Source organism: Fundulus heteroclitus, unplaced genomic scaffold (genome assembly GCF_011125445.2).
Source record: "Fundulus heteroclitus isolate FHET01 unplaced genomic scaffold, MU-UCD_Fhet_4.1 scaffold_185, whole genome shotgun sequence".
Classification (NCBI taxonomy): domain Eukaryota; kingdom Metazoa; phylum Chordata; class Actinopteri; order Cyprinodontiformes; family Fundulidae; genus Fundulus; species Fundulus heteroclitus.
In genome coordinates this window covers 151,233-164,361 of record NW_023396597.1, presented here as the reverse complement: position 1 = coordinate 164,361, position 13,129 = coordinate 151,233, and the positions used below count along the sequence as shown (strand labels likewise).

General features: G+C 40.7%; 1 protein-coding gene across 1 annotated transcript; it reads right to left on the bottom strand.

Moving 5' to 3' along the window:
- Positions 1-12,064: 12,064 nt before the first annotated feature.
- On the bottom strand, positions 12,065-12,929 carry LOC105922726 (gastrula zinc finger protein XlCGF49.1-like). Its single transcript, XM_036129564.1, has one exon. The coding sequence runs from the start codon at positions 12,637-12,639 to the stop codon at positions 12,100-12,102; it is 540 nt and encodes a 179-aa protein (XP_035985457.1). The 5' UTR covers positions 12,640-12,929; the 3' UTR covers positions 12,065-12,099.
- Positions 12,930-13,129: the final 200 nt, after the last annotated feature.

Genomic DNA, 13,129 nt, shown 5'->3' with positions numbered 1-13,129 from the left:
AACATCTACACACATTTAACAAACATAACTAAACAGTTAGCTTAAGGATTAAACTTAAATGACTAATAACTAAACATAACATAATAGACAAATCACAAAAGCAAAAGAAAGATTATGCAACAAAGTTAGAATAAGGACTCCATAGTGTTCCCCCTAGAGGAACTCCAGATGGTACCACCCAGTCAGTCAGTCAATAAGGGACTGGAGTGTACCAGCCAGAGTCCTCTGCTTCAGCCCACTTCAAGGTACTCCCCACAACACCAGAACAGGAAGCACAAACAAATGTTATGTGACAACATTATATATACAAAAGTTAACAAATATGTGCGCTACAATTGGAACTAACGTCTTTCAATATTGTCACAATAAAAACAAACCATTGTATTTATGCTGCAGTGTATGTGTGTGAAAACTTAAAGTGAAGAAGTAGTTGTTTGTGGGGTTACTGACTGTGTGGCTGCAGGTGCGGCCAACACAGATGTATAAATTGTATTTCATCACAGCTGGTGATTTTATTGCTTCCTTTAACACGTTGCTGTTACACTGTTACAATATCTAACAGATCTAAGTTGCTGTACACAACAAAGGTGGAGATGGCCAAAGGCCTCTTAACCACATGGATGACCAACAACTCCTGGAATATGTGAAAGGGTAAATGGTGCTACTTACAACCACACGCTCTGTTCTCTGCAGACTTTGGCCGTTTCTCAATATGCGTTCTTGAGCGTTCTCGTGTGCTTGTGACACGTCATCAGCCTCAGCCCGAGCACTGTTCCAATTGCCGAGAACGCCAAATCGAGAACGCGCCGAATTCCCCGGATGTTGTTCTCGCCCCGCCCTCTTTGTCGAGCATGCATAAGAGCAGACTGATGCGTGCGTTCTTCAGACTGACCGCTTGCCCAGCATGCACCGCGGCCGCAGCTTGACTCGAGACAGCGCAAACAGAGCTCACAGCGGTAAGTTAAAAATTCCCTTTTCTGCTGTTGTTGTTCTTCAAAAGTACGTTTTCAGATCGTTTGAGGCGAGAACATTATACTTTTAAGCTTCCCTATGTGGCCTGTTTACAGAGTTAGTGCGTAATTAAAAAAAAGTAGTGTGCATAATACCGCTGGTTATGATTTGTTTTGTGTTTATCTGACTGACGTGTGTTGCTTTATTAACTCAATACTTGCTGGAATAAATTGTAAATGTCTGCCAAGGACGACAGCAGCATATATATATATATATATATATATATATATATATAAATGTTTTTCCTATCTAAGTGAGTTTCTTCTGAGTCAGGACATGAATAATTGAGAGGAGAAAGAGGGAAAGAAAACAATAGTAATAATAGTATATAAAAATAACATTTATTTTGTACAAATGTTTTATCTTTGGAACAGAATGAAGGTGTAATATATTCAACAAATTATTAACAGTTACTAACATGGTTTAAAACAAAGAAATAACTCCTATTAAGGTCTTATACAAATAGACAACGCCTATAAACTTAGAATTAAAAATAGTTGGAATGGAAATTATTTAATGATTATTTAATGTATTTTCACAGGTGGTAAAAAAATTAAATGAAGCAGCATGTGAACATGACTCCAACTGATCTAGGTTAGGTCAGATGTAGTCATGTTCACTTAAACATGCAGCCAGCTGGAGCAGCTCCCTGTCTTCAGCCGCCGGATGGCCGTCCTCCTCTGGGTCGACCTCCTCATCTAGCTGATCACCTGCTGCTATACAAATACTGTGGAAGATGCAGCAGGCGGCGATTACTTTTGGGGCAAACGTCAGGCGGACCTCCAACGCCCTTAAGAAGATGAAATGCCACCGTGTCTTCAGACCACCAAAGGCACGCTCAACGATGTTTCTCGCCTTGGCGTGGTGTCTGTTGTAGCGTGCCTCCACTAGACCTGTACCAAATATAAAATTAACTTGTAATTTAGGTAATATAGTGATATGTCTTAATCTTCTATCCAATTAATATAATCTATGTATCAATTGTGTGTCATTGTTGGCTCTATTTAACGACAAGAAGGTAAGAGATCTTACTGGCAAGCTGTTTCCCTATAGGATGCACCACAGGCCAGCCAGTAGAGGGTCAGCAGCACCTCTATCTCATGTGGCCATCCATGGACCTTCTGGATGGGGACCACGATGGTGGCCCTGTTTAGCCTGAAGGCTGGTTTCAGGTCCCCTTCATTAAAACATATTTGGAGGATTGGCACAGAGGTGTTTATCCTCACATATTTTGTTTCTGTTTCTTCCTGTAAATAAAAAATGCCAAATGTTACCGTAATTGTTTTTTTCAATTGTCACCTTTTCACAGCATAAAACTATACCTGCTTAACATGCAGATTATTATAGTTCTCAAGAAAGAAAAGATAAAATGTATAGTAAATGTAACAAATGGCTTCCCTTCTCTGGTATTTTTACCATTTCACTGAAAAATGAGCTGAACTAACTGCACATAATTTATAGATTAATCACTGTAAAGGTGGACAGACATAAAAATGTGTTTTTTTTCCCTTTCTTAATGATCAATGCTGTGAAGGTCAGTAGGTGCAATAAAGTAGCTTAACTCTGTCATACTGTTACTAATGTTACAATTGGGTCTTCATTTTAATTATTTATAGAAAAATAGTCACAATTTCAACCTGATCACGTTTTCAATACCATCCTCAATGTTTTTTTAAAGATAAAAGTAGGAAATAGGCTGTCAATCTTAAAATGCCTACCAGTTGGCAATAGATGGGTGAGCAAAGCCTGCCTTCTTAGCCTCCTCTGCTGCATCAATCTTCTCCTTGCTCAGATTTGCCTCCTTAACTGCATCACCTCCTCTTCAGGCTGCTGGTAAAGCTGACCAACGACCGAAGCAACAGCAACATTGCTCGTATCGCTCATTTTGCTTCTACAAAGTGCTGATTTTTAAAGAAGATTCAATCGCCTCTGCAACTAAAACAATTACAACTCCCCAGAAATTCCCGCTATTGTTGGTTTTATGCCCACAGTTCTGTGATTTCTTTTAGATATTTTATTAGACTTTTTAGAAATTAATAAAAAAAACGTTTTCAATAAGATATGATGGTGTAGTGTATAAATAGTTTTGAACGTTAAAGAAATGCTCAAGAGCTGTGGGTGTGATGACGTCACGAGTATACTTCTGTTCCAATGCACAATACGTGCTGCGTGCTCGCGTTCTCGTCAAATCCGATCTTCCTGTGTTCTTATCGAGAACAGACTTGACGAGAACGCGAGTACGGACTCGCGTTTTTTTTTAATTTATTTTTTTATTTAAATATTTTTATTGATAAAGGGGTTTACAAACAAGCAAAATTAACAATACAAATGAGTAATAAAACAGACAAGACAGTAATGCCAGGGTGTTACATATCAAGCACAAACAAATCGAAAAGCCAATAAATAAATGAAAAATTAACTCAGAAAGATATTAAAGTAAGAGCACAAATCCATTGTCTTAATGGCTTTTCTATTTTTTGAATATTCGAGAGATCTAATATATTGTTTGAATTCCTCTCTAAAGGCTGCAAAGCGAGGTTTCTGATTTGAAAATTTAGATTTATGTATATGATATTTGGCAACGAATAAAATTAGATTGATAATATAAAAATTTTTAGTTTTATTAGTGGGATAAGAGAAGAATCCAAACAACACATTTATATAGTTAAGAGAAAAGCCATCAAGAATTGTTTGGGAAATAAATGTACAAATATCTTGCCAGAAAATATGAGAAATTACATGACCAGAATAAATGACAGAGATCTTCTTCATGGAGTTGGCAGAATGAACAGTTTGTGTCAATGTCTTTTTTGTATCGTTGCAGGAAAAATTTACAGGGATAAAAACGATGGATAATCTTAAAAGATACTTCTTTGATCTTATTAATAATCAAATATTTAGATGGAAGACACCAGATTTTTCCCCAGTCCAGGTTGGAGGCAAAGTTATTCCAATACGAAATAGCATTTGGAGCAGAGACAATGTCCTTCTGGAATAAGGCACGTATATCACGGTTGTTCTTTCGTTTTATAGTAGAAAAACAGATTTGACCAACATTAGTGTTAGCAGGGTCCAGATCCGGTGGAGTCAGAGCAGAAGTTCTAGAAGATTTAAAAAGCATTATGACACCAGACGGGATGGCGTCAAAAACAAGTGCATATTCTTTAGGAGGTATGGGGAGACCAAACTTTTCTAGAAGTTCAGAATATGACATTAAGACTCCATCAGGACTGAAAAGCTGCTGAACTAAAATGATTCCATGTTCAAACCAATTTTCCAAGAACAAAGATTTATGTTTGTACAGAATGTCTCCATTGTTCCAAATATGATAGCGATGGGGCGAAAAATTGTGTTTGTAAATTAGAGACCAGGAAAGAAGCATTTGTTTGTGGAAATTAGATAACTTTATGGGGAGTTTTTCAATGTTGTAGTTGCAAAGAAGAATAAATTTAAGGCCACCAAGTTTTGAGAATAAATAGTTTGGTATAAAATTCCAGATTGAGGATGAATTTTTAAGAAACTGTTTAATCCAATTTATTTTGAATGTATTGTTTAAGGTCGAAAAAATCAAGAAAATTGAGGCCACCAAGTGCCAATGAGTTCATTAAAACTGATTTCCTGATATAATGAATTCTATTTTTCCATACAAATCTGTAAAGCATTTTATCAATGATGTCAGATCTTTATTTACAGAAAGAGACAAAGCTGGATAAGTTAAACGGGAGATACCTTCTGCTTTTGCTAATAAAATTCTTCCTTGAATTGATAAATCTCTTTGGAGCCAAGAATTGAGTTTCTTTTGTACATTTTCTATAATAGGGTTAAAATTCAGAGCATTTCTAGAGATTTGATCTTTGTTGATCTTTATGCCGAGATAGGTGACAGAGTCTTTTACAGGAATATTATAGATGGAGGATGTGTTACAATTTTTAAAGGAGAAGTCCGGTCAAAATCAGAATTTAAACTGCTGAAAGTACTTTAAATATAAAACTACTACATACTGTGCAAAAAATTATACGTTTTTTTAATTATGAATAATTTTAATTTAATCATGTTTATGTGGAGGAATCCATCTTGGTCAGGAATAGTACTGTCACCTCCCATTTTTACACGTCACTCGGCGGACCCGCGGTTGAGCAAGTTTCAACGCTCTGTTTGTCACGGCACACTATTTTCCAACATGGTGACGACTGGTGCTCTGTACGAAGCAGAGAGTGATGAAGTACTTAGTGACAGTGATGAGAGTTCCGTGGAGCTATCATCATCTGATAGCAATATGGATTTTTTTAGAAGAGTTTCTTGACAGAAACCGGACTTTTGACGGAATCCAGCGTACTTATTTCCAGTGCAAACTCAGTCGGGTCCTACAGTATATATGTATACACGCGTGTGTGTGTGTGTGTGTGTGTGTGTGTGTGTGTGTGTGTGTGTGTGCGCCGGCGCTGCAGCGGAGCGAGCACACACACACACACACAGCGGAGGAGAGATCGCGCTGAAGTGACTTAAGTTATATATTTGCCCTCTAGTAAATAGGGCAGGTGGTCATTATTGTATAAATATTAAAATATAAGAGCGTTCCAGCACATGCTGGGGCAGAGGGATACCACATCACATGTGGTATCCCTCCGCCCCTCTGCTCAGTGACCATCCCCGCAAATTCTAAATAAAAAATTCTAAAATAAAAAATAACTTACCGAAAATCCTCGCTCTCATGTCATGTTCAAAACATTCTTCTTCAAAATGGTCGCTGCATATGACGTGTTTTCTCTCTGGCCAGAAGTTAGATGGCAAATCTGCTCTCTTCAAGTTGGCAATCCAGCAACGAGCCCGGTGGCTCATGAATCGGGAAGTTGAAATAAGCAATGTTTTTTCCACTTTTACCAGTTGTGTTGGAACATCCGATGGCCATGCACGTGGGCATTGTTGCTTCAGCAATAGCTCTTGGGAATGTCAGTGGTGAAGTCCTCTGGAAATCCGAAAAAATGATTGATGATCGCAGCTATGTAGAACGGCTCCTATTGACTTTGCATGGAAAGTGGAGAGAAATGCTGTCGCCGCTCCACTTTTCCACGCCCCAGGATGTGATGTCAAACGCCCCTTACTGCCCAAATATGGGCAGTAATGTCAGCCCCCATACACAGTGATTCAGACGACAATTTATGTTTTTATTTTCTTATTGATTAAAGATAAGTTCATTAAATAACCACAAACGTATTAGTTTTAGTTATAGCTAATGATACCCTGATTTTTCCTTGTTGACCGGACTTCCCCTTTAAGGGCTAAAAGTTCACATTTACCAATGTTAAGGTAGAGTCCAGACGCTCTAGAAAATTTCTCAACTGTATTAATTGCTAAAGAAACCTGAGAAGCATCTTTTAAGAATAAAGTGGTATCGTCAGCTAATTGATTAATTATTATCTCTTTTTCAGCAATAGTGATACCTGAGTGAGGCAATCAATGATATTGCTTTATGATCGGTTAAAGGTGTTATTAATATTCTAGGATTAACGTTATTCTTATCTAAGTAATCAGAAACTAACCAGTAATCTATGCGAGACATTAACGTGCAATTCTTATTAGACCAGGTATAATCTGAGTACGGACTCGCGTTCTCGTGAATAGGGGGTTTTCAGTGACGTCACTGGCCAGCTTCCGGTCCGCCATCTTGGGTGTCATATTATCATATCATATCGCGAATGGATAAGTACGCCAGCACGCTAGAGCGACCAGATAAGGACGTATATCTGAGGAAATGTTCCGTGATCGACCATACGGACCCCTATGCCCTTCACGGTGCCTTGTTTAGCACTAATCCAGATGATTGGCCAAATGTAGAGCACGGCGACATAGTGCATTACCTGGTGTTCGGTAAAAACCCTCTGCACAGTCTTGAGGAAATGAGAGCTTACAAGGGTCTAGAGGCTCACAACCAGTTCACATCTGGTTGGGTACGAGATGTCAAAGTTATGTACATGAAGGAAATCACCATCATACGTGGACGGGTGAGTTTTAATAAGATGGTAAAAATGTAAACAATCCGACGCAAATGCGTGACAGCTTCTGCGGTGGCTGACGGCCGGCGGTGCGCGAAGGCGCTTGGCTGCAGGGCTGATCGACGCCGCTCGCGGCTTTAATTATTTAAGCAGAACAATGACCAGTGCAAAATTAAGTTGTATTTACCCGGAAGCAGCGCGGACGTCACTTTGCATATCAGACGTCTTTGGCTGCCTTGTTTGTGGTGTGAGCGCCTATACTTCAGAACAGTTACAAAGCTACAAGTCCTTGGAGTCTCATGTGCAGTTCATGAATGGTTCAGGAGCTGCAGATCATAAAGCCAGCAAACAGTGGGAACACAGTAACTCGTACAAAGGTAAGCTGTGCTCAGACGGGCTCTGGCCCATGCTAGTTTAGTAGCTGCTAACCATTAGTGCTAACAACCACTCACGCATGTAATGTACTTTTAACTAGCTGCTATGTGTTTCAAAGGTTTAGAACACACTCTCATTGACATCGGGATACTGTGGAAAGTTATGTTCGGTCGACTTACAGCCGCGATCCAAGCGAGCCGACGACTCTTTGTTATCGCTAACAGTTGTTCTCCGTGGTTGCGCCTCCAGGCAGGAAAGCGGTGGAAAATTAATCTGTTTCTATGTTTTTCCCATGGCGATCATGTGTTGCGCTGTTACAGCCCACAATACAGCAACGGTTTACCATGGTTGAAATCAAGTTAAGGTGAAATTAATCAAATTAAAACACGGCTGAGAGGGAGTACAGTACGCGGTAGTCATAGGCAGTATTCTGAGTAGCGGGGGCGGAGCCGCGGAGGCATTCAACATGACGCCCAAGCCCTATTATTAATATATTCTTACATGTTTTAAATGCTTAACAGTTAATTACCTGTGACAAAGTGAGCACCGCAGACTCTGGCGTATTCCAGCTTAACACCGTCCAAATCGGACCTGGATATCCGTGTCAGCCATAGGTGACGGCGTTGTTCAGAGAGCTGTTTTGTTTTTTCACATTGATTCACGATTACGGCTGGTAGGCGATAGAGCGTTGTTCTCCACCTCCACGGGCCGTGCAACCAACCATTAAACACGTTTTCCCCAATGTTCACTTTCAATACTGCCTAAGGCGTCATACAATGCAGGTCAATGGTGCGAAACGACTGCCACCCAATATGGCGGACGCGCTGAGTAGTCACGTGAGCGTGAAGTCACCTGAAAAGAGAAACGGCCATTTATGATCATTTCTGTGAGGTGGGCTGGGCTTATATGTCATGTCCTGCAAAGGATTGTGGGATTCCTTATAGCTCCTTAGCGCCGGTAAGGGACATTGTGACGTACCTATGCTAAAGGAACTATGAGAGGAAGCATACAGGCTGAAAGGCTACTCTTGCAGGAATAAACACTGTCGGGTTTAAACACCTAAAACATTCAATAAACACAAAGAAGAGAGACAACAACCATTAGATCTTTTCTTCAAGGAGAACGCCAGGTATGTGCTCAGTTGCATCTCCTACCCGTTCTGAAACACATCCCTGTCGCTCCTTACTTTTATTTTCTAAGGAGTGTAGGGGAGGCATACAGCAATGTGACCTTCGAGAAAATACAAAGTTTCCCACAGTTCAATTATGCGTATGCAGACCAGATGGCTGAGTGCAGTTCATATCATTATCACAACATGTTTTTCTGCTTTCTGCAGGCCTTCTGTACACATAAGAGAGAAAATCAATAGATATATACAGGAAAATAAGATGGTAACCACTGGTCTATATGTTCCAGGAAATATATAATAAAAACACTAAACATAAAAATAGGAGAGAGAGAGAGAGAGAGAGAGAGAGAGAGAGGAGAGAGAGAGGAGAGAGAGAGGAGAGAGAGAGAGAGAGAGAGAGAGAGAGAGAGAGAGAGAGAGAGAGAGAGAGAGAGAGAGAGAGAGAGAGAGAGAGAGACATATGACTTTCCTGATGGAATCTGGCCTTCAATGTTCTGTCACAAGATAACTTCAAGAGCTGTTCTTGTTTTACCTGTTAAGACATTTCTTGTTGCAGCAGGTGAAAATGGATCAGCACCCAGTCCCAGGCATCAGTGTTCACATCAGAGAAATATGAGCTGAAGTGCTCACACAGTGATGTTAGGTGTAAAGTCACAACATCCCTCACAATAGCAACAGACAGCTAACCTGACAACAGCCAGATGCATATCGCTCCGCCTAGCTCCACTCACATACATCTGGGACATCGCCCATAGAGAGTGATTTCTCCAACCAATTTTATGGTCTGGCCAATCAGGACGCAGGGCTGGAGTTTCATAGATGTGACGTAGTGGAGACGCGACCATGCTGCTATTTCTTCCGTGTTGTCCAATCTAACTAATATTGTTTCAGTAAAAGAACATCAGAGAACGGCTCTGAAGGCTTTTGTTGGTGGAAACCATGTTTTCTCCCGACCGGATTTGGCAAGTTTTGTTTTCCGGGGCGCGTCCGCTGCGGAGCGGGAACCATATTAGGAGGCCTTTAGTCGTCAACGCGGTCGGCCCAGGATCGACTCCGACCCGCGGCGCTTTGCCGCCTGTCTTTCCCCCTTTTCCTGTTAGCTCACTGTCAATAAAACGCGTGCCACTAGAGCCGCAAACACATAAAAAAAAAATGTGTTTTTTTTTCCTGTGTCGCTATCATCAGCGTCACGGGTTAGCTTCGGTGTGAGTGGTTGAAATAGCACGTCAATAAAGATGACAGACAAGTGGCTTATCCAATCATATGCAAGGATTTTTGATAAGGCCCAGCCTTCAGTAAAGGCAATTCCTATGCCGGTGTCCCAGATGTATGTGAGTGGAGCTAGGCGGAGCGAAATGCATCTGGCTGTTGTCAGGTTAACAGACAGCTTCTCATTGTTTAAAAAGTCCGTCAGTTGGGGAAACATGTCTGTTATTCCATCTTGTATTCTTCTTCATAAAGGTGGTGATTTTGTCTCTAACTTTAAGGATAGATGTGTAGCCTCCTTGGATGGAGAGGTTGAGGCTGTTCAATATGATAAACATGTCTAAGATAGGCTAACTTGGCAATGCAGTCTGGATCATGTCAGAAATGTACAATATCCAGTTTCTCCTCTCATAAATTCAGGCATTTCTCTGTGTAGGTCAAAAACTCTGCAACACTTTCCCACGAGACAACCATCACACCTCAGTGATAAAGCAGTGTGTCATGTTCAGCATCCAGATTTGGGCAAAGTGACCAAACAGCTGTGATTGCAAAGCTCTGGATTTGACAAAGTCTCACTTCCCAATTTACCTCCTAATTTTAGCTGATTTGGCTTTTACCTTACTTGATGAGGTGAATGGAGTTAATATTTTGATACTTAGCTCAACCAGGGCTCATCCTCAGCAGTGCCTCCTCAGGCCTGACAGCAAAGTTTCATGGGACCCCAGTTTAAAGGGCGTTACACTAAGACTCAGGCATGAACCTCCAAAGGCATCTAAACACAATGGCGTACCGCAAGCTAGCTATTTTTAGAAACGTAACGTCACGATGACGTCACATCACGTGGTACGCAGTAGGACAAGCTTGCATAGTCCGCCGCTGTTTCGCTGTAAAAGAGACGTGCGTTACCCTTGGTTTTACTCGGTAAACGACTGCTTTTTCCAAATCTAAAACCATGGTTTTTAAACATTGTTGCTATGGAACGGGCAACAGTGACTCGAGGTACGCTGATCGGCCGCATATGAAGGATGTTTTCTTCAAGACTGCCAAGGAGAAATGTGTGCGCTGGGTACACCGGGGCGGTCGGCCTACACAACAGTTCAACCCGGAAAAAGTTACCAAATTCACCTACATATGTAGCAAGCATTTTGTTGGAGGAAAGGGCCCAACCGAAGAACATCCTGACCCAATTCCAGCGACATCAAGTCAAGGTAAGAGTATTTTGGTGGCCGACATGTTAATAAAGTAGCGCCTGCTACCATGACAGCATATAGGCTATCATGGTAGCAGGCGCTAACTTGATACCCTGCTACCAGGATAGCTTACTCAAAAACATTTCAAATAAGACAAACATTAAACATATACCTATCCCTGGACGGTGATTACAAACAAAAAAATGGCCGATGACGCCATGACCGCCGCGCAGGAAAAAAAAACAAAGCTTACCGTTCGATCAACTGGGCCCATTTTCCGATCTTTTTAAGCCCTCGACACTCAAGCCATCGTTTGAGCTGAAGGTTGGTGTGTTCTTCGACAGTGCGACCAGTAATCCGTGCGCCTGGAACATCGTCTTGGGAAAGTTTAACGTCTGCAAAGTCGGTTATATCGCTGGTTCTGTTGCGCGTGTAATGGCTGGGTTATCCGTGCGTTCTCTCCTGTATGCCCTACCTAAGCGGCAAAAGGGCCGTTGCTCTTGAGTCGGTGACGTCACGTGCGCGGTATGCCATTACAAAGTCTGCCTTCCATCACCTGAAGAACATTTCCAGGATTAAAGTATTAATGTCTCAGCAGGTTTTGGAAAAACTAATCCATGCATTCAATTTTAGTCAAATCAATAATTGAACATTGTTTTCACAGGTCCACCAAAAAAGTCAATTAAAAAAATTCCTGAATGGCTTAGCACCTAAGTACATGATAGACTTGTTATCAGCATTTCAATGACAAGTGAATTTCTCCACTGTGAAATCAACAAAGTCTTATCAACCCTCCAGACGACTAAGGACTTCTGCTTCAGACCTAATCTGGTAACTGGTTTGTACTTGTATAGCACTTTAACTAGACCCCAGAGTGCTTTGCAAGTTGTAACAAGATGACTTCCCATATTCTATCAACTGGAGCAAACTTCCAGAAAACTGTATAAAGTGCTTGAAACCCTGAGTTCTTTTAAATCAAGATTATAAACCTATTTGCTTAGGATTGACTATGATTGTTCTAGTTAAGCTTTTAACTGAAAAATCATTAGTTTAAATTTGTTATCCAAATGTTTATAAAATCATTAATACTTGCTCTTAGTTATCCTTTTCCTGTTTTATTTTGTTTCACTTTTCCTATATTTCCTTCAAGCTATTTGTTTACATTTTTATTTTTCTACGTTTTAATCATCAGAAATCAACAGAAAGGCTTCTCTCCTGTATGGATTCTCGTGTGACTGCTTAAATTTGATTTGGAGCTAAAGCTTTTTTTGCATAGATCACAATAGAAAGGCTTCTCTCCTGTATGGGTTCTCATATGTTTGTTTAGAGAGGATTTCTCACTAAATCTTTTTCCACATAGATCACAACAGAAAGGCTGCTGTCCTGTATGGATTCTCATATGTTTGTTTAGAGTGGATTTCTCACTAAAACTTTTTCCACATAGAGCACAACAGAAAGGCTTCTCTCCTGTATGGGTTCTCATGTGTGCGTTTAAATTTAATATAACGCTAAATTGTTTTCCACATAGATCACAACAGAAAGGCTGCTGTTCTGTATGGATTCTCATGTGTTTGATTAGAGTGGATTTATCGCTAAATCGTTTTCCACATAGATCACAACAGAAAGGCTTCTCTCCTGTATGGATTATCATGTGCGTGTTTAAATTTGATTTCGAGCTAAAGCTTTTTCCACATAGATCACAACAGAAAGGCTTCTGTCCTGTATGGATTCTCATATGTTTGTGAGGGACAAAGCCAACCAGACCCAACGGACTCCTTTCCTGGCCTGATCCTGGATTCTGACTTCCCGGAGCAAAGTGGACGTCTGGTCTCTAGCCCGGACCCACAGAAGATGGTTTTATTCACTATGGACCAGAAAACTGTTTATGGAGTCTGCTCTAAAGTAATGCCTCAAAGAAACCTCGAGAACCGCTCAGTATGTGTATGGACAGATAAACTTGCTGGTAGAGCACCCCAGTGGAGGACTTTATACAAGCCTCCAATTAAAAAACTGGGGATCTCCAATGGAGGATTTTACATGGTGCCATCGCCACAAACTCGTTTTTATCCGTTATTAATCGGGGTCTATTAAACGAGTGTCCTTTCTGCAGTCTGTCTGAAAATGTTTTTCATGTTTTTATGGACTGTAACAGACTAAAGACCATTTTTAGCCTTTTAACAAATGTTTTTAGTCTTTTTGGTACAATTTTTACGACTTCTTTATTT

Excerpts from the sequence above, each read along its gene's own strand:
- LOC105922726 (XM_036129564.1), bottom strand. The coding sequence starts at position 12,639 with ATGAGAATCCATACAGGACAGAAGCCTTTCTGTTGTGATCTATGTGGA.